This window comes from Lissotriton helveticus, chromosome 3_1, assembly GCF_964261635.1.
Source record: "Lissotriton helveticus chromosome 3_1, aLisHel1.1, whole genome shotgun sequence".
NCBI lineage: Eukaryota > Metazoa > Chordata > Amphibia > Caudata > Salamandridae > Lissotriton > Lissotriton helveticus.
The window spans coordinates 254,807,527-254,832,716 of NC_136061.1; the positions used below are offsets into that span (position 1 = coordinate 254,807,527).

The 25,190-nt window shown below is 41.7% G+C and overlaps 1 protein-coding gene across 1 annotated transcript in view; it reads right to left on the reverse strand.

Annotated features, from left to right (window-relative positions):
- Window positions 1–337: 337 nt before the first annotated feature.
- Window positions 338–25,190, reverse strand: part of MRPS23 (mitochondrial ribosomal protein S23) — an 82,895-nt gene continuing 58,042 nt past the window's right edge. Inside the window, exon 5 of the mRNA XM_078679739.1 lies at window positions 338–1,171. Within this exon, the coding sequence (XP_078535865.1) occupies window positions 1,028–1,171 (144 nt within the window). The 3' untranslated portion in view covers window positions 338–1,027. The remainder of the gene's footprint in view (window positions 1,172–25,190) is intronic.

Sequence of the window (25,190 nt, forward strand, 5' to 3'; positions counted from 1 at the left end):
AGTAAAGTTATACTGGCTGATATGGGGTGATGCCCCAAAACCGGTCCCAGGATGCTTGTTTCCAGTCCAGGGAGGCCCTGGCCTGGCAGTTTGGGCTGGACTGTGGACCATGGGGAACAGAGTCAAGACTGATTTGCATATGACTGGGTCTGAACTGGAATGGCATGGGGAGCACATAAACGATGGATTTAGGCCCAGATCTCTGTACTGGGGTGAATGTTTGACATTGTGCAGCATTCTGTCGATCAATTGTTCTTTTTGCAATTGTCACCTAGAGTGACAAGTGCACTCATACAGTCAATCATACTGAATTTGGTTGCAAGTAAAATTATACTTCTACTTATCCATTTCCATTTTTATTGTATTGTTCAAGACCTAAGAAGCAAGTGGGTTTTGGCAACACTTGTCTAGATGCTTTCAACTCTTCTTGATTAGGTTTTCAAATATGATCACAAATTCCAGACCTTTTCAGCGATTAAGGATAACTGTTGATCTTGAAAATGTACTCTTGGACTACTCTTCCCTTTCAACCTCCTGGGGTGGTTTGTCCTACAGCTTCAAGAGAACGTGGAAGCTTGTAGTAGATATTTTCTATAGCAATTGTTTATGTTTGACAAACATCCTCTGGTGTTCTAAGAAGTCAAATGAACTTTATAGCCTAGCGTTCACTGTACATAAACCATTTAAGTTAATTCATGATTATGACAAAATCAGGCATTTAAGTGAATTCAGGATTATGACAAAATCAGGGCAATGTCAATCCTGCAGAACGAATACAAGGTCCCCAGTAAACCTGGAATTCCTATGCACTAAGGAGCATAAACAAAATTGTGATTGTTGGGCTGGACGTTGGTGGTTTACATCATTCAGGAAAGTAGAACAAACAGGCTATACCACCTCGTCTCTCAATGTACTTCATATGCTCAATGGAACAGCTTATACACATTTTGCCCTGAAAGAGTGGTGTTTGTAACAGTGCCTTATAATGAGAAAGTCTTTAAAACTACAGGCGTTCGAGAGGCTTCAGTCACTGGAGTGATGGGTCTTTCAAGCTGGCTTCTGTCGATGCAAGATGTCGCTGCTGCTCTTGGGACTCCTGGAAGATATCCTTAAGGTTAATTTTAAACACAGGATCACCATTTTCAGTTTCTGGAGACAGCTGCTGCCGTACCTAACAATGGGTTACAGAAAACAAGGAAAGTTTGTTTAAAGTTGATTGCAGGAGATTGTGCTGGGAAAAAAATCATTTGGTTCATGCAGGATTCGTTTTCGAAGTTCCCAGAGGTAGTCTAATGCAAAGTCAATGACATAAAATCCATCACAGCTGGTGATCTACATGATTTATTGATCTTTTTATTGATTTTGGATTCTTCTGCAAGTTCCACACACCCAAAGTATTACGGAGCTCCAAAGACAAGGCAGAAGACAAGCTGTCATCAGAAGTTGAAAGTAATGTAATGTTTTTCCTAACAACCAGATATGTATTGTACTTCTGAAACTTAGATGTCCCTTTATATTCCTCAAGCACCGAGGCATTCTAATCAAAACAAGTGTCCCTCTTTGGACACCTATATGATTGCCCAGATAAGTCACCAGGTAACACCAAGACTGGGTGGTAGGACAGCACCTTTACAGGGCTACTACAATTTTTGCAACTTGAATTGGGAATAACAGGATTCTGGGATTCAGCACCAAATCCTACATGATATTCCACATTTATGAATGACTTTTTCATCTGAAATTTCGCTTGCTTTGAGCAAGTACAATATCCAGGTAAAATGTATGAGTTGTGGTAGCCCCATGTATCTTGTAAAGCCAGTGCTTTTGGTAAATCTCACTGCATGCCTAATTAGGACCGTCAGCTCACCTGTAACAGGCCAACTAATGCAATTTCATGACTAAAAGCCATAAGAGCATGATACATTTAAGACTTCTCTACATCCTGATCCCAGCCCCAATGGCATGCTGTAACCAAATTAGCAATGACAGATGGAACACAACCACAGTGTGTTTAGACAATCAGTCTGGATGTCGCAGACATTTTGTCATTTGTGGCAGCAGCTTTGTTTCGTAGAAGAAAGTACAAAATAAAAAGTTGCTTATCCCTGGAAGCTATAGAGCCTTTTCACAAATTGTATTACAAAATGCTATTCACAAAGCGTGTACACCTTCACCTCTCCTATCAATTCTATGGGGAGATCTTCACACATGTAAGTTTACTGCCTAATAATAAAGGTGTCAGTGGCTGGGAAAAGGGGCATACATACTACTAAATTGGAAGGGCTTCAGCAAGAGCTTAGGGAGAGACATGCACACAGCCAACAAAGAGTAAGCTTATTGCTATTCAAATGTTACTACAGCCAAAAATGAATTCAAAACAGTAAGAAATTACTCCAGCTCAAAGCTTAAGTACGTTTAGCACAATAGATGGCCAAATTCAGGTACCCAGACTCTGGAGTCTACCTATGGTAAACTATAGGGGAAAAATATAAACGTTTATTTAACTAATAAACAGATAGAAAAAATATTTTATGTTAAATATCATTATTTTTCCCCTATAGTTTACCATAGGTAGACTCCAGAGTCTGGGTACCTGAATTTGGCCAATATCATTATTATACGTTACATTTTAATGTAAATTAATTTTGTATTTTATTTTAAATGTAGAGAACAAAACAAAAACATACTACAGCACGATAAACTTACTTTTGAATAAAATCTTTAATTGAATTGAATATATTGAAATAAACAAAAAATCTAGTTTTTAAATGAAAAAAAATTACCTTCACCTAAAGTAATAAAAAAATATATTCTTTCCTATGCATATGATGTATAAAAATATTTAAACATTATTTTGTTATATTTTAACGTAAACTAAGTTACATTGATTGATACATTCAAAAAAGGTTGCTGAAAGTTTTTAATGAAATAATAAAGATTTTATTTTTAGATGTTTTAAACAAATTATATTTATATATATTTGTAATCATTCAACAATATTTCTAATGGGGTTTTATTTTAAGTCCCTACCTCCAATATTTTCTATGGAAGGGTGATGCCGTACCGGTGGGTGAGCATGTGTGGTGCTGGACTTACTAGTACTAACTTACATTAACTTAAACCTATAAACCCGTTCCAGGGGGTGGAGATGTGCAAGTTTTCATTTTTGAGTAATGTAACAATTCAATTTTATGTATACCTCAAAGTAGTACAGTTACTCAAAAGTGAAAGAGTGAATTTACACTTATGACATACTCATAAGTGTAAGTTATCTTCGTGAATAGCCCTGTAAACGTTCCGATGGATACATAATATCTCCAAAGATTCCTCATCTTATGAATTCTTACTGCAGACTAGTCTGGAAAACATTTCCTCAGCAATGCCTCTCCAGTGCCACCCAGTGGTGCCATGAAGCTACAGTCAGACTCCAATTTCCCGTGTTCCAGTGAGGCATGCAGGGGACCAGAGGGGAGCAAAACAGTAACAAACATAACCCAACATCTTTGGATGGATCTTATTACTCACAGCACTAACTCCCAGGGAAGGAGTATAGGCAGCGAGAAATTGGTGAAAATGATAATGAATCCACCAGAAATAATATTACTAAAGGTAAGCAACTTTTCTTTGATGACTATATCTTCCTACATAGTGCTTATCCGAAGAAAGATGTCAAGCAATACCCCTGGAAGGTCGAACAGACTAGTGCTGGTCAACTTATCATGTAACACTGCATGAGCAAAGTACCCATCACTACATGCCTGAGAAATGTGAGGCAGTAGTGAATGGCAGACATATGTAAAAATTACAATGTAGCCATCCATCAGATGGCAATAATCAGGTTGCTGCTGTAGGGGGAAGTGGCTGAGTGAAGTGGACATAAATGCCCTTTAGATAGATTTTCTTGGCTGATCTAGATACATAGGATGACCAAGCACAAATGGTTTATTTGATCACCTCATTGCCATTCTTAATGTAGGTAAATCTCACAAAATGTAGATCATCTACTCTGGCCAAAGAGTGCAGATTATGTATTAAGACACACCACGTCTGGGGTCAAGTCTATGATGTTGCTCCTCTTTCTTGGATGGATGTGGGGGAGGGAAGAAAGATGGAATAGTAATAAACTGAGGTATGTAGAAGGCAGTAACAACCCTGAGTAAGAAGAAAGTGCAAAGAACCAACTTATCAGGACAGGGAACTGTGAAGGACGGATAAACTGATAGGGCTTGAAGTATTCTGACAATTTATTTTGAAGTAATTGCCCCTAACAGAACGGGTTTTGAGGTAGGAAGACTAACACTGTGCCTCAGCCTAAATGGTGATCAAACCCCACTAAGGAGCAATAAACAGAGGAAGGAAAAATTCAAAGCAAACCTTTCAGCAAGCATGCCAATAGTAAACAGGGATGGGTGATCAGGTAAACACACAAATGCAGTCAGAGCTGCTAGATAGTCCTCAAATGTCACTACTGTTAAACCCTGCTAACCAAGGAATAACACAAACCTCAAAAGGCCAGAAAGGTGAGACATATAGGTGTTAATGTCTTCAAACTCGTACCATTCTACAAATGTGGCCCAATGACCTGCTGGGAGCTGACTTTCTGCCTGCCATGATAATGTCTGCGACATGAGCGGCAAAAAAAAGGACTCTAACTGGCATGTTCAATCTCCATGTGTGTAGCTGCAATAACTGGGGTTTGGGTTGAGGACCTGACCATCCCGCTCAAAGAGCAGGTCTGCTCTGCACGGGAGAGGAAGGGGCGAGTGCTGAGTGGCTGACTTAAGGTGCATGGAGGCCCAAGAAGCACAAGCCGCAGCATTGTGTTCCGGTCTGAGACATGACATGCAGTCAGGAGGATCCAAAAGCAATACCTTCTTGAGGCACTGTTGAATGAGAGGACAGCACTCCATTTGATGCCTAATTAAATTCGTAATTGTCACGTCCAGTAGCAGAGTAGTGGTTGGGGCCACATGGTGGCATTGGTGATCCATTGCTGGGGAAAGTCTTTCAGACACTCTGATGTCTGGAGAGGTAATTCATACGATGCGGAATCTATAAGATATAGCCACCAGAAACGGGTCCCTCCAAATAGTGATGCAAAGAACAATAGGAGTTATATAGAGAGTATTGCTGAAGCGGAAAATTGTCGCTGGATAATTGCTGTAAATTGGCGGTTCATCTGCCTAGCCTATCTTGGGATTCCGGTGCCTCATTTAGTGGAGAGGAAACCAACAGATTTCAGACAGGCAGCTAGATCCACTACAGGGAATCTTTATCCAACAGCAGTAATAAACCCTTGATTTGGGGAATTGTTTTTGAAATGCAAAAAGAAATGATGACCGAACCTTATGTCATCTTCCACTACATCCACAGGCCCACTACAGGCAAAATAAATCCCTTTCAAGCTGTCCAGATCCCTAAATTCAGCAGGGGGCCTTGCACTGGGGAACCCCATGATTCATTCGGGATCACAGACAAGTTGGGTTCACCTTTAGAGTGGATGTCATTAAATCGAACTCAATATACTGTTAGAAAGTGAATAGTTTCACCCATTTATATCTTTCAGCAATATCTTTATCAGATGAATATGTTGTATAATTATTCAATGCACTATTTACTTTTGTCAAATGGATATGCCTTCATTAGAAAAGGCTTCAGATAAAAATCAACAAATGCTAAATGTGTGTCATGAGTAATAGGACAAATGCTAGACAAGTAATCAGAGTTGAGGTCATTCAAGTAATTTAAATTCATAATTTCCTACAGCGTGAACATATACACATAAGAACATTCCAGGACTGATGGGAAGAGAGTTCCAAATTCAATGTTTCACAGAGGTGACATGTTCCCCTTACCTTGTGTTTAGTCTGTTATAATGGGCATTTAATAAGTATTAGCGGCTACATCATAATACACATGCTCCTTTAAAAAATCCTAGAATGGGTCACGCTGGACTTGTGTCTCTGAATTAGGCCCAATGGTTTTTTTGGTAACCCATGTTAATATGGACTAGTCATGGTGGTTGGTATTACAGTTAGAATTCACTGGTTGGTGAAGCTGCCTAAATATACCTCTGGATGCACTACAGACTTGGAGGATAAAATTGAGGGGTCTAGGGCAACGGCAGCCATACATTTTGAACCTTTATCGTTTGGATTCTTGAGCAGTGAAGACTTGGTAATCCTGGAGATAAATTGGTGTAAAAGTTGTACAAAGCCAGTATGGTTTTGGATTGGTAGGGCTAGGATTGGAAAAAAGCATTATCATCATGAAAATCATTTGTATTTGCTAATCTGATGGAAGATAAAAAAGGGTTTGCTGATATTTTGAAGTTCATGAAGAACAGCAGCTGCATTCTTTATGGCTTTAAGTATTTTGTGATTATCAGGAGATATTTGGCGACTAAGTGCTTGAATTGGGGTTTAACTGGAGAGGAACCAGGTAAATAAATTCAGTCACTATGCAGACCAATACTTTTTCACGGGTGCTTATACATTAGTAATATTCAAAACTCCTTATGAGTGAATTTTTCTTGCCAAATAATGTTACAGTATAATTTTATTTGCATTTTAAACTAAATTATAAATTTTATCTAGAAATAAATAATAATGGGTAGGTAAATTGGTGAGTTTATGTAAGCCGCAGGAGTGTGGAATTCCCATCGCCTTACGTCCCGACCATATAGCTACCTCTAAGGACGTTTTCATGTTTATTTTTTCCACTGGACCAATAGGCCAATAGGCCAAACCCCTGCAGCACAAACATTTTAGCTCACAGTTTACAACACCACAGTATGGATCTGTGAAACAAGATTGTCAGCAATCAAGGCAAGACGAGTATCCATATGTACGAGTTGTTCCAACTTATATATATATATATATATATATATATATATATATATATATATATATATAATTTGCCAAAAGCCTTTAATATTCGGGTGAGCGCTCCAAGGAAATGAACTGAGCGAAGTCCAGCTTGCATTACTTACAGTGTGTCTTTGCAAAATATAACAATTTTGGGCTCCTTACAATGACCCGAGATTGCTCTCTGGTTATATGCAAATATACAGAAGCATGAAAGCAAGAAAGGTTGCACGACCTGAGGACTGGTGAGAATACGAGGGGCCACACATGCCGGGACTTTCACTAATGGACCACACTATGGTTATAAACATATTATGAGATTAATACATCAGGAGGAAAATTCGATGGATTGCATAAATGGAACTTGTATCAGGTTGTTGAAATAACTTCTTTTCTCATAACATAAACTTTTTCTGATCATCAATAAGAACATTAGACTGACGTGAATTTTGTGTCACAATATTACAACAAAGCCGTGAAGAAATCCAGAGTAGGATGAAACTCATTGGCGGTAAACAATCCTGTTATGTTTTAATGAATTTTGAAAAATAAAGACTGAAACAACCTACAATCAAGTCTTTGAAATTGCTTATCCTCAAGAAGCCATCAGTTGTTATATTGTGTTGCGCATTGAAATTTATGATATAAATAGATTGAAATATATATATGATATAAGTCCTGGTGCTGGGTCATCTTGTGTGTTTTAGTTATAAGTGGTCCTATTTTTTTTAATCACTAATTGGGGATGTTTAAGGGTCAAATCCCAGACGCCATGCACAGAGAATAGTGACAAACACATAGGCTGACTTTAGGAGTGGTAGAGAGTGCTGGTCCTGTATAGCTCTGACCCTTGTAGCAGTTTGTTTGTAAAGCAAGAAAGGTGATGGATTTCAAAATATAATGTCATACAAATACATGCAAAAGTTTGCAATTCCCATTTTTGCTTGAAAAAAATATACATATATTTTTAAATGAAGGAAACTCTGATGAGCGACTGCATATTCCCTTTCCCTGCGCTCTCTTTTTCCCCCCACAATGGAAAAAAGGTTCTCCTCCTTTTGTTAGTAGTAGATTTCCATGCTTTCCCAGTTTGAGAAATGATTGGAGGGCAATTGGTAAATCCTCCTATACATGTAAGCTGGGTGTGCATGAATTGACAGGGAATTCCAAACCTGGACCTCCCACATATGTCCAGCAGTTGTATGTCGGTTTGAGGAAAGGAGGCAAAATCAGAGCCTTGAATCAAAACCTGACATAACAGGTGACTGATCTAATCAGAGAACCTATTTTCAGAGGCTGATACCATGTGAATGGTGTATTATTATTATTATTATTAAAGGGGTTTGTAGAGCGCCTGGTGACGCCTCCCGGCGTGTCCCCGCGCTGTGGAGATCGAGTCAAGAGAAGAAAGGGAAAGGGGAACTAGAGGGCGAACAAATGTGTTTTCAGCAGTTTTCAGTGTAACAATCTAGAACTTCACTGCAGGGCACCAAAACGGGCAACATTAATTTTTACAGTTTAATTATATTTCTGAAGCATCCCATCTCTTGGACAAGTAGAAATTTTATAAAATTCTAAACTGAGAAGCAAGGTCTGAGAGACCTCTGTGACATGGACAGCAATTTCTTTTATTGCGTGTGGTTAATTACAGAAATAGAAAATCAGGGAGTTCTGCAGCTCTGATTGCCTGAGGATCCATTAGTTGTATGTCACAGTCGTGATTGACTTTCCCTCTGAGTGTTTATTATAAGGGTAAATCGGAAAAACCAGTTCAATATCTTATGTTTGTTTATGGTAAATGCCTTCCCCCTTTTGTGTGCCTTTTCATGTGTGTTTTTTCCCCCGAACACCTATTTGAAGGTCTGTTTTTGCCCTTTGTTTTCCTCCTTGACCCTATGTTTTCAGTCAACTTTAATCTGGTTGATCCCGATTGCATATCCTGTTGCCCTCAATTTTTACTACTTATTTCACCTCGTAATATTCCCTTCTTTCCCAAGTCTGACTTGCAGCCACCTCAGTAATCCATGATGTTCTTTGATAGTTCCCGTGACCTTCCTATTCGCTATACCTTTTCAGGTCTCGCCTGACCAAGTGCATGCACTGGTCTGGTGAGACTTTTAGTAAGGGCTTCAAAAAATGCTACCAGGGCCGGCCTACAGCTTGCGTACATGTGTGCGCGCTTTCGAGCAGAGGCGCCATATGGCCTTCCTCGTGTGGAAAAGTAAATTTTGCCATGTTATATGTGCCTACGTGTTCCTCATTCTATGTTATATGTGCATGATCGATATGCATGTATCCCCCTATGATCGATTAAAGACGCAATTACAGTTGTGTCCAACGTTAGTATGCCAGTTCCCAGTTCTTGTGAAGGCAACGAGTATTAGGCCTATGTTGCCACGTTTTACAGTGTGCTCGTTAATTCACCGCATTGTCCCCGTTTCTAGGCCTCAAAAGGGCCCGGACACCAGATTCAAGCTCCAGCCTCCTGAACCCTCTCCGAGGAGCGATGCAGCCCCCACCTGCATCCCTGACCCTTCACTTATTTTCTGCCTCGCAGTGCCCGGCCCGGCCTGGCTCTGCCTGCCTGTCTGCCAAGAGTATGTTATGCTTCTAGTTATCAGTCCAGCCTCTCTTCCTCGCATTCCTAAGCTACTGAATCGCATCAACAGTTTCAGCTATGGTCTAGTCTTTCTGTCTCCATGTAAGAGAGTTACTGTATTAATATTCATAGAATATTCCTAGCACACGCAATACATGTAGAATAAATGCATGCACCAGTCTTAGTGTCAAGTAGCCTTTGCCCTGATAACTTTTGGATTCTATCAACATGTACTCCAAACACCAGATACCAGATACGCCATGGGTACATGTCGTCCTGACACCGTAGACTTTAGTCTCCTCTTCTAGCGCAGAAGTCATAGCCCCCAGTTCTCCCTAGTCACACGTCATTGCCCGTTTGCGCGCACCACTAGGTTAAAGGTCCCAGCTGCTCTCAGGTAGCCCCCTCCATGTTTCCGCCCCATTCATGACACTTCTGTGACGTTCATACCACATGTCTCAGTGTACGCCCTGTACACGCCTTTCTTTCTCCACCCATGCACTCTTATCATACGTTTGTCATAAGTTACGCCTACTGTATGTAATGTAATGTAAATGTATTACTATATATATGCTGCACTGTCGATGAAGCATTGCAGCTGCCATCCATTCTATTTCCGTGCAGGCTATCCCGTTCCTGTCCCTTCCCTTATGCCTGATTAAAGCCTGTTAGACTCAGATACCTCGAATCCTGTCTCTTATTTATTGAGCTATCTGTTTTATTCAATGTATTCAAAAATAGTACCGGTAATTAATTATTTATTTACCACATAATGGCGCCCGAATAGGGACTTGCCCTTTCCCCACGCGCCGGCGAAGCCACGCAGGCCCCCTGACCCTCTGCAGCCGTGACGGAACCATACCGTGCACGTGCAGATATTTCTGCTTCAAGTATCCCTCAGGCCCACGGAGGAGACGGAGACTGCGGTCCAGCATCCAGACGAGGCGGTGAGGAATGCGGCGAGTCCCGACCAGAGCCCAAGCCGAGAGTACAAGGTCCGAGGTATCCGGAGGCCCACCTGTAACTGAAGTCTGAAGTTCGTAGTCCGACGTCGTAGCAGTCCAGTCCAGTCTGAGGCCTTCCGTTCTTGCTGCCCGGTGAGTACCGTTGCTGGGGTAGTATCTAGACGGGGTCAATTAATTTGTCTCTGGTCCGTTGGGTTTGGGTACGCAGATCCAGTCCGAAGTGTCCACCTAGGTGGATACGGGTCCTGACGTGTCTCTTTATGAGACCGGTCTGTACTGTTTTAGCAGTACATCCAGTAATTCTAGTAAGTCTGTTCTCGAGAAGTCCGAGTATTATGTTTTAAATGTACCAGGTAATATTCTGTTCGAACTGTTATTAATGTTATTTAATGTATTTTCAATGTCGTGGTATGAGTGATTTGTTTTGCTATTCATTACTGTGTTTATCGTGTATTGTATTGTGTTTGGATTCAAGTCTAGAATGCCTCTGTTTTCCAAGTTACATCAGATAGGAACCCGGAAAGGGTTACTCGAAGAATCAGTTCCTGTCCCGCCTAGGGACAGTCCAGGACATTTTATGTATCATAAGCATGGCTTAAGTGCCATATTGTATTTAGACTTATGGGTCGACTATACCAAGGATCTAGAAGAGAAATATAGATGGCCTGTATCAGGTACATGGGATGCCGAGTGCATCATGCGAGTAGAAGAAGTATTATGGAAAAAGAAAGCCCGACAGTCCCAGAAAGATGCCATCGAGTTATGGCGCAAAGAATCTCATAGAAGAACCGAAAAAGAAATCAGAAAAACAGAGTTAAGTAGGGAATCCTCAGAGAGAGCCCAAGAAAGGGAACTTCTAGAAGAAGGTGAACGAGTTAGAGCAGAACAGTCAGACAGACAGAGAAATGCTCTTATAAGGGGCATGTATCCTCTTCTTGCCGAGGGCTTGCCGAAGGCAACCCCGGAAGCATCCAGTAATTTTCCGCCACCATTAGTCCCGACTAGGCTACGTCATAAACCGACCGCAGCTGAAATTTTTCTTTCGTCCTATTTGGACGATACAGTTCCAGAATATACAAATCCTATTCCGCCTGCTCCCGTTAATAATGTAATCCCTGTTCCTCCAGCCACTGGTCCCGGGGACCAAGTTAATGTACCCCCGGCCCAGCCTACAGTAAATGCACCCGTTTTACCAGTTACGTTACCAGCACCCGCACGTCCGGTATTACCTGACGACTCTAGCCTAGGAGGGGCGGCGGGAGGTGCTCCTACCACCCCGCCTCAAACGAAACGAATGACGCTGAGAGAAGCAGCGTTACAACGTACACCGAAAGTCTCTACTTACGCAGCGCTCAAGAAATACCTTACTGATTGCATATATGATTCAGTACCAGGTGAAGATTACATGATACTGTATTCAGTACGTTTACGACGAGTTACCACCTTTTTGGTTACTCTGCCAGACATGAAGGACCATCTAGATAGAATATATCGTTTTATCCGTACAGGGGAGGATCCAGAAAGTATTCACGAAGCTATGGCACACAGAAAAGTCGAGACTCAACATCTGATTTTACAGTTTTTGATTAACTGTTTAATAAGAGAACAAGACTATCCTGAGAAAGATAAAGATAAGATGAAAGTCCTGACAAAGTGGAGTGACAATATAGCCGAGGGAAAACACAAGACACAGAATTGTATAGACGCTATGTACAGGAAAATCCGTAAGGAAATTCTAGACATACACGAAAAAGAGAAAGCAAGGAAAATAGCCGAGAAAGAGAATGACTCTTCAAGTGAAGAGGTAGACAGCGAGAATCCCGACAGAATAGCGTATGTAGGTAGAACTAGACTTTCCGACCGACATTCACGTCCAGATTACAAGAAAAGTTTTCCTCCTCCAATGCCAGAACCATGTTCTCTTGAGCAAGTATTCCAAGCTACCGATCATATTCTGAAATTACGAATAGGTTATAGCGAGCTTAGTACAATGCATGAACAAGAACTAGCCCGATCAGCAGTCCGATGGACTACTGATTCTACCACTTTTCCAGACGAAATAGTGGCACAAATGTTTCTGAAACTGCCTCCAGCCGAGCAACGACTGGTGGGTATGTATATGATCCAGCACCTCATTACACTGTATGAGGAACAGCATTCTGATCCAGGTCCGCTACACGATGTATTGAACGAGTTACTCCAGTACAGATGGAAAGGTCTAGGTACCGATTTAATTAATGTCATTCTAGAACAGCGCCACAAATACCGAACGTTCATGACTCCGCATTTTGTTCACGTCTCACCTCCAGAAAGTAAATCATTCAACATAGATAGACAGAATCCGTTACGAGAAGTACATCCAGTTAGGACAACGGGGGGTGGTCTAGAACGAGTATTTGTTTACACCCCTATCACAAAGATGGAACTCTTAGAGATGAAAAAGTTAATTCCCTGTCACGACAAAGATCCAGCAGGGTTCCACCGTGAATTAAAAGACATGCTCCGTATGGGAGAATACACGTATCCAGATATCATTAAAATGTTAAAGGTCCTGTTGCCTGCGGGCATATATGAAAAACTAAAAGAAAAAGAATGGGAGGTGGGAGAGAAAAAGATAGATTGGACAGCTCTAGAAGCTGAAGATAATGTACGAGTACCAGGTACCGGTCTTGGGGATAAAGCTAAAGAATTGCCCGAACTGTTAATACAAGTTTTGCCAAGATTACTAGCCACGAAAAAGGAAGATTGGGATGCCATCTCAGCCTGCAAACAGAAACAAGACGAAGATACTAGTGATTTCTATTCTAGATTTGAATTTTTTTTTATTATAAATAGTGGTCTGAAAACAAGTAGCGAGTCGTACCCTCATCTCTTTGTTACCAAACTAGTCGAGAATTCAAGTCCACAAGTTAAAAATAGAGTCCTGAAAGTCGAAAGTACCTGGAAAGCTAATTCTCCGTCACAGATGCTCCAGATGCTCCAGTACCACCAGAACAGAATCAGGGAAGAGCAGGAACACGAAAGGAGACGTATGAAAGACACGAAAATGAAAGTATTAGTTGCACAATCTGTTCCACAAGACAGTCAGAAGAGGGGTCCGAATCAAGCCAGTCATCCTACAGCTCCCGTTAAAGGGACCTGCAATTACTGTAAACAACAAGGTCATTTTATAAACGAATGTGCAGTTCTGAAACACAACATAGCTACTGGTAAAACGAAAGAAAGACCGCGTCCAGCTGGACAAGAACAAGTTTTACAGACTTCCCAGCCACCACAGAATGCACAACAGTCAGTTACAGCACCGCAGCCTATAGCTGCAACACAACATGTTACACAGCAGATGTACCAGTATGCACAGTCTGAGTATCCAGATTATCAGCCGTATTCATGAAACAGCCTAGAGAGGGAGGTTGGCTTGCCTCTCATCGAGATTCCTGTAGATCAAGAGGGTCCCTATGTACATAGTCAAGTATTAGGGAAAGACAGAAAGTTTCTGATTGATACAGGGGCAAGTAGGACTACCATCAGTCATGACGAGGTTCCAGGGGCTCCACTCTCAGGCTCTAGAAATGTTTCCCTTGGATTTTCAGGAAAGCCTATTGTTAATGAAATATCGAAACCAGTTACTCTAGAAGTTGGTCCATTGTCCCGAACTACAGATTTGTTACTCACAAAGTCTTGTCCAGAAAATTTGTTAGGCATTAAAACCCTGAAAGAATTAGGAGCAGTCCTATGTTGCTCCCCAGAAGGGGTGCGACTGTTTTTGAGAGATTTTAAAGGTCATTATGTATTACGTGATTTTGATCCAAGATTATTGAATGTACCACAGCATTTATGGGCGCAAGGTCCAACTGATGTAGGTTGTATGCACATCACACCCCATCGTGTCACTCTGAAGCAAGGTGTTGTTTTACCACGAATTAGACAGTACAAATTGCCACCTGAGGCTGTAGCAGCCTTATCCAAAATTATTGACGAACTTATTGTTCAAGGAGTGGTTGTAGAAACTGACTCCAATGTATGTAATTCTCCTATCATTCCAGTCCTGAAACGTACTGACCCAAATGCACCTCTAGTTTATCGATTAGTGATTGACCTTCGAGAACTTAATAAATGTATCATACCCCAGTACCCAGTAGTCCCTGATATTTCTTCCCTATTGACAGCTATTGATTCTGAAGCCACGTTCTTTACAGTTATCGATCTCAAGAACGCATTTTTCAGTGTCCCCATTCATCCAGACAGCCAGTTTCTTTTCGGATTCTGTTTAAATGGAAGAAGTTATAAATTCACACGAGCACCTCAAGGTTTCACAGAAAGTCCTAGCATTTACAGTCAAGCACTTAAGAGACAACTAGACAATATTCACATGCCAACTGACACTGCCCTGCTCCAGTATGTCGATGATCTATTGATCACAGCCCGTTCTGAACGTGACTGCGAGCGTGCGTCACTTACAGTTCTGTATTTTCTGGCCGAGATGGGGCACAAGGTGTCCCCTTCCAAATTACAATTCTGTGTCCAGCAAGTGGTCTACTTAGGACACTTACTGTCCAAGAGGGGTAGGCAGTTGACACCTGACCGTATACAGTTAATAGCACGTCTTCCACAGCCCAAGACACAGAAGGAGGTACGAGCTTTTATCGGCCTCACTTCTTACTGCAGACAATGGATTCCTCAGTATGCATTTCTAGCCAAGCCACTGATACAGTTAACGACACAGGAGGCAGCCGTATCGACTGTCCTCCCTTGGACCCAAGAACATACACATGTTTTTAATGAATTAAAGAAAGCTTTATGCCAAGCACCTGTTCTAGCAACACCGAACTACAGTAAGCCTTTCACACTTTTTGTTACTGAACGTGATGGTACTGCGTTATCTGTTCTCACACAAGATCAAGCAGGACAATACAAGCCCTGTGCTTATTTTTCTAGCACATTAGATCCAGTAGCCCAGGCGCTGCCTGCGTGCCTCAAGTCAGTTGCAGCCACAGCTCTAGCTATCAGACAAAGTGATTCCATAGTGTTAGGACACTTCCTGACAGTACAAGTTCCACACTCCGTGGAAGTTCTTTTAAACCGAACACAGACCCAGCACTTGACAACTGTACGTTTAACAGGTTATGAACTGACATTATTTCAGCCACACATAGAAATCAGACGCTGCAACATTTTAAATCCAGCTACATTGTTACCGTCAGTTGCTTCAGATCCTGCCACACATGACTGTGTGGAAGTTGTTAACACCATGACAAAGCCAAGACAAGACTTGACAGATATTGCATTACCTGATCCTGACCTGACACTTTATGTGGATGGTTCATGTATGAGAACAAGTACAGGAGAACTAGTAGCCGCGTATGCAGTGACTACTGACACCGAAGTTATAGAAACACACCGTATTGACACTCTGTCCGCTCAAGCAGCAGAGCTTGTCGCTCTGACCCAAGCCTGCATACGTGCTAAGAACCTAAAAGTAAACATATACACAGATTCACGTTATGCATTCGGAGTCGTACACGACTTTGGAGTGCTCTGGCAGGAAAGAGGTTTTATGACTTCTCATTCAGCATGGCCTCCTCATTCAAGCTCTGTTAGATGCAATACATTTACCGACAGCTATTGCCATTATGAAGTGCAAAGCACATACGAAAGTTACTGACATCATTTCCCAGGGTAACGACCTGGCAGATCGTACAGCCAAGCTTACAACTCAGACTCCAGACATTCCAGTTAACACGACACAGACACTCATTCCAGATCAGGCTACTTGTATGACAGTTAAGGACCCTACACAAGACGTACTAGATATCCAGTCACATGCTACCTCTGATGAAATCAAGAAATGGTCCGAACAAGGAGGGGTCCAAACAGATCAGGGATGGTTGACGAAGGGAAAAGCCACATGGTTTCTCCCCGACTCAATGGTTCAAGTCATTATTAATACCGCACATAGTCCAGTACACCTAGGAGAAAAAGCCATGTTAGACAGTATCCAGAACCTTTGGTTCAACAAGCATTTACGAGCAGCAGCCAAGCAGAAAGTACGTACCTGTATGATATGTTGTCAGTTCAATCCAGGTAAAAGTGTCCCGGTGGAACAAGGTGGATTCCATCCTCCTGACCACCCTTTTGAAGTCCTCCAGATGGATTATATTCAGATGGAGCGATGTCGAGGTTTCAAGTATGTCCTCGTAGTTGTATGTGCTTTGTCCAGATGGACAGAGGCATATCCAGTTCCAGATTACACAGCTGCGACCACTGCCAGGCAGTTGGTTCGTGAGTATTTTCCCCGTTATGGATTACCTAGGGTCGTGTATTCAGACAACGGCCAGCCATTCTCCTCTGAACTCATGAAACAAGTATCCCTTCTGTTAGGGTACCAGTGGAAGTTCCATTGTGTACGCCATCCTGAAGCAGCCGGTCTTGTAGAGAGACATAACCAGACCCTAAAAATCCGCATTGCAAAAGTATGCGCAGAGAAAGGTGTAGATTGGTTGGTAGCACTGCCAGTTGCCCTTTTTTATATGAGAATGGTTGCACACTCTAGATCAGGTCTGTCCCCGTACGAGGTCGTATTCGGCCGTCCTCCAAATATGTGGGGTACACCTATGCCCCGAAAGATTACAGACGTTTCCAGTAATATGCTGACAGATTACCTAGCTTCCTTGATGTCTGCACTACAATCTTGTCGTTCACAGGTTGCCGCTGCATTTCCAGACAACACCGAAGTGAAACCGCATGAAGTCGTTCCGGGTGACATGGTTCTTATAAGGAACTTTGATCGTTCAAGTCCGCTGGAGCCCCGTTGGAAGCAGCCCCGCCTGGTTCTCCTCACCACCCGGACAGCAGTGAAGGTCGAGAATCGTAAAGGGTGGCTACACATGAGCCACATAAAGAAATTCCATGGACTCAAACCAAAGACTTTTCTCAAGGACTGCCCCGTTCTCAAGGACTGCCCAGACACTGAATCTAAAGTTCCCCTGTTAGAGGAAACTCCGCAGCAGGAGTATAAAGATAAGCTAAGGTCTAGTAAAGTAAGTCAGCCAGTTTAATTGTCTAAGTCCCTCTCGGGTGAAACGGTTAGACAGGTTCCTGACATGTATGAGATAGACCCACACAGTGAGAGAGTTAGTCAAAACTCTAAGAGAATACGCTATCGAAAGAATATTTGCAGTAGATGCATAGCTACTCTGTTCTTTCTATTATTTTTAAGCCTTATGGTTACATGCATAAGTTATGCTTTGTATTTATGTTTTCCTATTTCTCATGTACATATGTTTCCTAATGTTACAGTAGAGCACACATTTAGTGACCTGCCTCCTCACGAGTTATCCTATCGTCTTGCTATGCGTAATAACACATTTATCAGAATGTTGCACTATTCACACCAGACCAGCAATGCCACTAATTGTTGGGTGTGTGGTCGACTTCCCCCTTTCCAGACACCGAAGGGAGTTCTGCCACTCTTTCCTTATCCGTTTTCACATAATGGTTCGTGTGGAGCATGGTCCATGTTAACGTCATCCTCAACTGATATGTCCCTTCTGAATAGAACATGTTTCCCAGACAAGCAAGGTCTTTCCCACAGAATAGGGTTAGATCTAGAAAATGAAGTATATGATTTAGGTAATTATTCCTCGAATTTTATGGTTCTAAATGTTCAGTCCGATACTACTCCAGATTTGCCTGCTATTTCAGTATTACCAGTCAAAGGCGAATTATGTGTCAGAAGGAATGGTTCCGCACATGTAGGACATAGTGATTGTACTACTGTGGTCGAGTATAGTGACAGTGGGAAATCTATTTTCAAAGCCTCACGTCATTCTTATTTTGTGTGTGGTCAGACCGCATATATACGTCTGCCCCTCGATTGGGATGGAACATGTTACATTGCCTTCCTACTGCCACCAGTTTTTCTAGCCCCATCCTATTATCACAGAAACACACATCTAGTACACGTTAGACATAGAAGGGAGACTGAGTCCCCAATTGTCGATCAAACTGAAACTGCTCTAGAACAATATCAAGACTTCAATAAAGGTTTCTTTTTCTTCATAGGTCCGGTCCAGAATAGTAAGTTAATACGTAGGTTAACCAGAACCCTTGAAGCAGTAGTGAATGAGACTACTTCCGCTCTAGGTAATTTAACTGAAGAGCAATCTGCTATGAGATTTGTCGTGCTCCAAAATCGTCTTGTTCTTGACGTCATACTGGCCGATAGAGGAGGAGCTTGTAGAGTCATCGGATCTAGTTGCTGCATTTTCATTCCTAATAACGCGCCGTCTGTTTATTCAGCTATAACCAGACTTCATAAAATTGCCCATCAGTTACACCAGAATCCAGGCACCTGGACATGGTCCGGTTGGCTCTGGAGTATAATATCTGTCTGGGGATGGAAAGTATTGTCATTCCTAGGTATAACAGTAATGATCATATTCAGTTGCTGCCTCTGTTTACAATGTGGCCCTGCGATTTGCGGCTTGTGTGCTACCTCTTGTATTCCTAGTCCTAAGTCCCGTTCCAAGACAATTCGAGACGAGCAAATGATGCTATATGAACAGATAGATGGTATCATGAATATTGATGTTTCCTGATGGAAACGTAGGGCACAAGGAGGGAATGTGGAAAAGTAAATTTTGCCATGTTATATGTGCCTACGTGTTCCTCATTCTATGTTATATGTGCATGATCGATATGCATGTATCCCCCTATGATCGATTAAAGACGCAATTACAGTTGTGTCCAACGTTAGTATGCCAGTTCCCAGTTCTCGTGAAGGCAACGAGTATTAGGCCTATGTTGCCACGTTTTACAGTGTGCACGTTAATTCACCGCATTGTCCCCGTTTCTAGGCCTCAAAAGGGCCCGGACACCAGATTCAAGCTCCAGCCTCCTGAACCCTCTCCGAGGAGCGATGCAGCCCCCACCTGCATCCCTGACCCTTCACTTATTTTCTGCCTCGCAGTGCCCGGCCCGGCCTGGCTCTGCCTGCCTGTCTGCCAAGAGTATGTTATGCTTCTAGTTATCAGTCCAGCCTCTCTTCCTCGCATTCCTAAGCTACTGAATCGCATCAAAAGTTTCAGCTATGGTCTAGTCTTTCTGTCTCCATGTAAGAGAGTTACTGTATTAATATTCATAGAATATTCCTAGCACACGCAATACATGTAGAATAAATGCATGCACCAGTCTTAGTGTCAAGTAGCCTTTGCCCTGATAACTTTTGGATTCTATCAACATGTACTCCAAACACCAGATACCAGATACGCCATGGGTACATGTCGTCCTGACACCGTAGACTTTAGTCTCCTCTTCTAGCGCAGAAGTCATAGCCCCCAGTTCTCCCTAGTCGCACGTCATTGCCCGTTTGCGCGCACCACTAGGTTAAAGGTCCCAGCTGCTCTCAGGTAGCCTCCTCCATGTTTCCGCCCCATTCATGACACTTCTGTGACGTTCATACCACATGTCTCAGTGTACGCCCTGTACACGCCTTTCTTTCTCCACCCATGCACTCTTATCATACGTTTGTCATAAGTTACGCCTACTGTATGTAATGTAATGTAAATGTATTACTATATATATGCTGCACTGTCGATGAAGCATTGCAGCTGCCATCCATTCTATTTCCGTGCAGGCTATCCCGTTCCTGTCCCTTCCCTTATGCCTGATTAAAGCCTGTTAGACTCAGATACCTCGAATTCTGTCTCTTATTTATTGAGCTATCTGTTTTATTCAATGTATTCAAAAATAGTACCGGTAATTAATTATTTATTTACCACACTCGTCATGCTCATTAAGCGCATCGCTCGCCGCGCTTGATCGCGATTGCGATCACTTTCACGGCCGCTTTGATGTTTTCAGTGAGCCAGTATTTTCACGTCCGCGTTACTTTTACGAAGACCGTCCGATATGTCTGTGCTTATTTCCCATGACTTTGTCCCCTGTTCTCCTCCCACACTCACAACACTTTATAGAGCGGACTATTGGTTACCATGGAATATAAACTGAAAGCAGAATAGAAACAATGAAATAGAACATGGTGTCTGCAGAGTAAGTTAGGGCCGCCAGCTTATCACGATTTGCACCCCTATCGCGCACACCTCTAGGTCCATCTCACTGCTAGGTGTTGCGCCACACAAGAAGATATGAACACCTCTGTGGCCACTAAAACACAACACCACTCAGCCACCCAAATAGGACCACAACACTCCGACAATTATGTACTCGCCTATAGTGTAGCATACCACTGACCGCATAATACGCTTCGACGTCGCACTAAGGGGTAGGAAACTATGAAAATGCTACAACACTAAACAGCTACATAGTCTCATGAAACTAAATATGAAGACACATCTAATTGTGCTAATCAGGGAAAAGAGTCCCCCCTTCTGTAAAAGGTTAGATATGCGGAGTTATATCGATGTAGCTTACTTCCGCGTTCTGGGCTTTTGGTATCTCTCAGAAGTCACTACTGCGTCTCATCTAATCTAACTGTATCCAGTTCGGCTTATTTCCGATCAGAAGTCTATAGGAAACGTTCTATCTGCCAGTCGGGGGTGATAACATTGGTGCACCAGAGAGCTAAACCATGTTTTAATTTAAAATATTAAGAACATTAAACCTGTTGAAATGTCCGCAATAGAGTAACAAACATATGCTGGCAGCACAACAGAGCACATAACCCCACAGAACAAGACAGGGCAATTAAAACATCTGACGTTACTATGATCATCCCATATTTTGCTGACGATCCCAATAGTGATCGCGAGAGAATGTCGCCCATGATGCGCGTCAATTGGGATTCTGGAGGCAGGGGACCACGCCTTTGACAGTCAGAAAGTGCTTTCATTATGATTGGTTTTCTTCACCTTTGATTTTTATATCTGAAAATGTGATCATGCTAGGCAAAATCTGTGAAATGGCAGAAAAAACTGCATGTAACAAACAGCATAGTACACACAAACGTCTAGGCACTTATAGGATGACTACTCACCTTATTCCCAGTTTGTTTTGTTCCTTCTCAGTAGTTAACATATATAAGATGCTTGTGAAGAAATTGTGAAAATAACTAAGCTCTGGCAATACTTCTTCAATTAGCCGGGCCATTATGAGTATGGTGCTGTATTGAATTAATATCAGCAGGACGCAATACGATGTTTTTTGGTATTTGGTGCCATCAAGTGGTTAACACAAATCTCAAACTAATAAATTAAATGCTTTTGTAAGTATTGAGGATGACTCTTTCACTCTGTGTTTTTGCCTTATGTGTTCTAAGTGATAAAGCGAATGCATTTCAGTGCCATTGTCATTATCTGTGTATATTTTGTTTACGTGCATTTACATTGTTTTTTTTAATTAAATTAAAAAAGGTTCAAACGGTAAGATGGGAAATGCACATAAAACTCCATGACTCCTTAAACCACTGTGATGGGTAAAAAATTACAAAATAACTCGCCCTTTGTGGCTATGTGATTTGAAACAAAGATGGATTTCAAGATGGACGTCAATTCACAAAAACCTCTGGAGTAGCGTTAGTAATACGACGCTTTTGACCTGTGATGATATCACACAAAGTGACGTCATACAACTGCGGACAGGACAGGAAGAAGTCGTGTGACCTTGGACCATTATGACATCACTGAAAACAAGCATTGGCATAGCCAAAGGTCTTGCCTTTGGGACCTTATTAATGTTTATTTATCCAGCACAATATCCTTGGTGCAACAAGATCAAGTGTTGCATGGCTAAACACTTATAAGGTCCCAAAGGCGAGACCTATTGGCTATGCCAATGCTTGTTTCTGTTGCTTCTGGTTCCAACTCTACCTTCTCCTTCTCCCCTGGCCAATCGCCTTTTATTGACATAGAGGAAGGCCTGGTTTCCACTTTTCTTCTCTCGTTTAGTCAAGATTCTTTTGTTCCAAGCCAATTTGGGGATCACAAAGGTTGTTATCCATTTTACAGATGTTCATGGTATTATTGTCCATACAGTTCCCTCCTGTTAGTTAACCTTGTTTTAATTAACGTCAGAAAATCATAACATATTGCTCCAACTAAGGAAAGGTGGATGAGAGTGGTGATGTCAATCATGTCTTCTCATAAAATAACATTTGAGATGTGGCAAAGATGGACCATGATAAGTGTATTAACTTTTAAGACTTCCAGGTATATATATTGTACATGTTGAGACAAAAGTCCTCTGCAGGACTCAAAAAAGCTGCCCCTCTAGCACTGCACGTTTTTTTTCTGGATAACTCTGTGTTTTACCTGCAGTGATGTGACAGCTATGCAAGTCTACTAGAGGTTTATTTTTACTGTTTGGCATCAGAGCTGTGCTAACTTGGGATGCTCACTGGTGTACTGTCTTTCCGAGGAAGGTGGCTAAACTACTCCTTACCCAGGCTATGCTGTGAATGGCAGTGGTAGCACGGACTTGATAACCTAGGGGCACAGGAAGTTTCACTTGTGGTGCCTCCTGGCTCTTCCACATTAAAAGTTCAGTCATTTGGCCCCAATGTTTGTGTTGCACAAGACAGTAACTTTTCTTTGGTGAGGAGGCTATATCCATGTTGGATATATCGGTATTCACAACTCCTACCCGGGTTCCCGCCTAAACACTTGTTATCCTTAATGTATAGGGAGAATTTCAACGTCCCACTCCTTTATCCAGAGACCCAGGAAACTAGAAAATGTCCCCTTTCCCCTGGACTATTACTAGTTCCCTAAACAATGTGAAGAGATGCAGAGCTTGGTCTCAGTGCAAAAACCAAATCACATGGAATCAATTAAACTAGGCAGCCCAGGAACCTTGGGCTTCAGAGCTTGTGAAAGCTGCACAGCAACTCAGAATGCTGAAATAAATGGAAGGGCATTATTGTGAGCATTCTTTGCCCATTTGTATGTGCAAAAACATACGTGACCCGCAAACGTGGATCTAACGTAGGAAGCAAGAGAGAAAATGAGAAAACTATAAAGAAATATTGACGTTTCTTAGATGGAACTACATTGTAATTGGGGTGTGTTGTGATTTTACATTCCGGGTTTGAAGTGAAGTAAAGGAAAATTGTGCATATCATATTAACTGATCAACATATAGAAAAACAGGACCATAAGTTATTTTGACCAGACTTGTGCAAGCACAGTATACATGTGACTGGCCTACCTAAGATAAAATCTGAGGGACACGCGCTTGAATTAGTAACAACAATACCCTGGGTAAGTAAATATGGTGAGGATATATAAGGTTTCCAGAAACAGTCTGCCAATAATTCACCAATCTGTAAATGTGCCGTTTTGTCGCCCATTTCACATGAAGAGGATGGGTTACCAATAATGTAGTGTAGACTCACTAGGGATGGGATTAAGAAAGGAAAGGAGGTGTGCAGCGCAGGAACGCCCCATGTATGCTGCCCGTGGCTGCCCTAAAAAGTTTCGAAGGGTGTGGGGTAAATGGGTCGGGGTGATGGGGTGATGGAAGACTGAACTTCTTGAAGCTTGTGTGTCGGGGGCTTACTCCCCCCGTGTTTATTTGTCGCTCTTGTGTACTGCTCGCTGTGCAGAAGTTGACTGTGTCCTCATTGCTGTGTATGTACTCATTTAAAATCAATAAACTTCATAATCAAAAAAAGAAAGGAAAGGAGTTAAACAAAACAAAAAAGAAAAAGTGTAACATAAGACTTAATTGGAGCATATGAATGACAATAAGTTAAAAGGGACCATGAAAAATACATTTTGATCTCTCTTTAGCTTGTAAAATGGGATTTCCTGAAGTTAACAGCTACATATCTTCTTTTACTCTTCCCTTAGGGTCATTCACAAAGGAGCATGACAAAGAAATGTACACCAACGGGCACTTAAACAGATGGAAATGATAAGGAGAAATAGATACAACAGAAAGAGCTACAATTGCTGATTATATTGATTCGGGTGATGGATAAACAAAATGCTATCATATCTTATGGAGAGAACAGAAAGTATATTGAATAAATTGATTGCGACTTCATTGGGGACTAAAGGGAAAATTGATAGGTTGAGATTAGATCTGTGAAAGACAAGTTATGTAGAGAATAGGATGTATAATGAATAAAATAGGAGTACTTCATTAGAGACTGAAAGAAAAATGGATCAAATGAGATTAAATCTGTGAAGGAAGTGTGCATGAAGATCAACTTAAAAATAACATGAGCGTTAACAAGCCTCAGTTAGCGTATTGAGATATTTGAACATGATTATAGTACTAAAAAGGTTAAAGGTCCCTATAACTTAAAGGGAATGAAGTTACAGATACACATTATAAAATGTAGAATCACTCGTATCTTGCATACCTTTTCACATGCACATCTAATACATCAAAAGTCTTTAAAATTCACAGGACACATACACTTTTAAAAGATCCAGGAAGAGTATGCTTGTATAAACTGATAAAAGTGAAAACTGGTGAGCCAAAGCTTTGTGTAAAGTGTTGCTAGCTCAATATGATGAAAAAAGGAGGTGAGGTAAAGGGAGAACATTGGATAAGACCTATAACAGACAATTCAAAACAGAAATGTCACTTGGTTACATATGGGATCTTTATTAATCACGAGCTGATTGTGAATGGTCAGGTGTCTGATATAGTATTTTTGTCAGAGGAACTTAGTACGTAGATTTGTTATATATTAGATTGCCTAGGTGCATGATGCCTTGTTGCTGTACAGCATCATCTGGCCTATGCAGCTACATTGTCACCTGCCATCGTGAGGACTGGTGAGCATGCACTGAC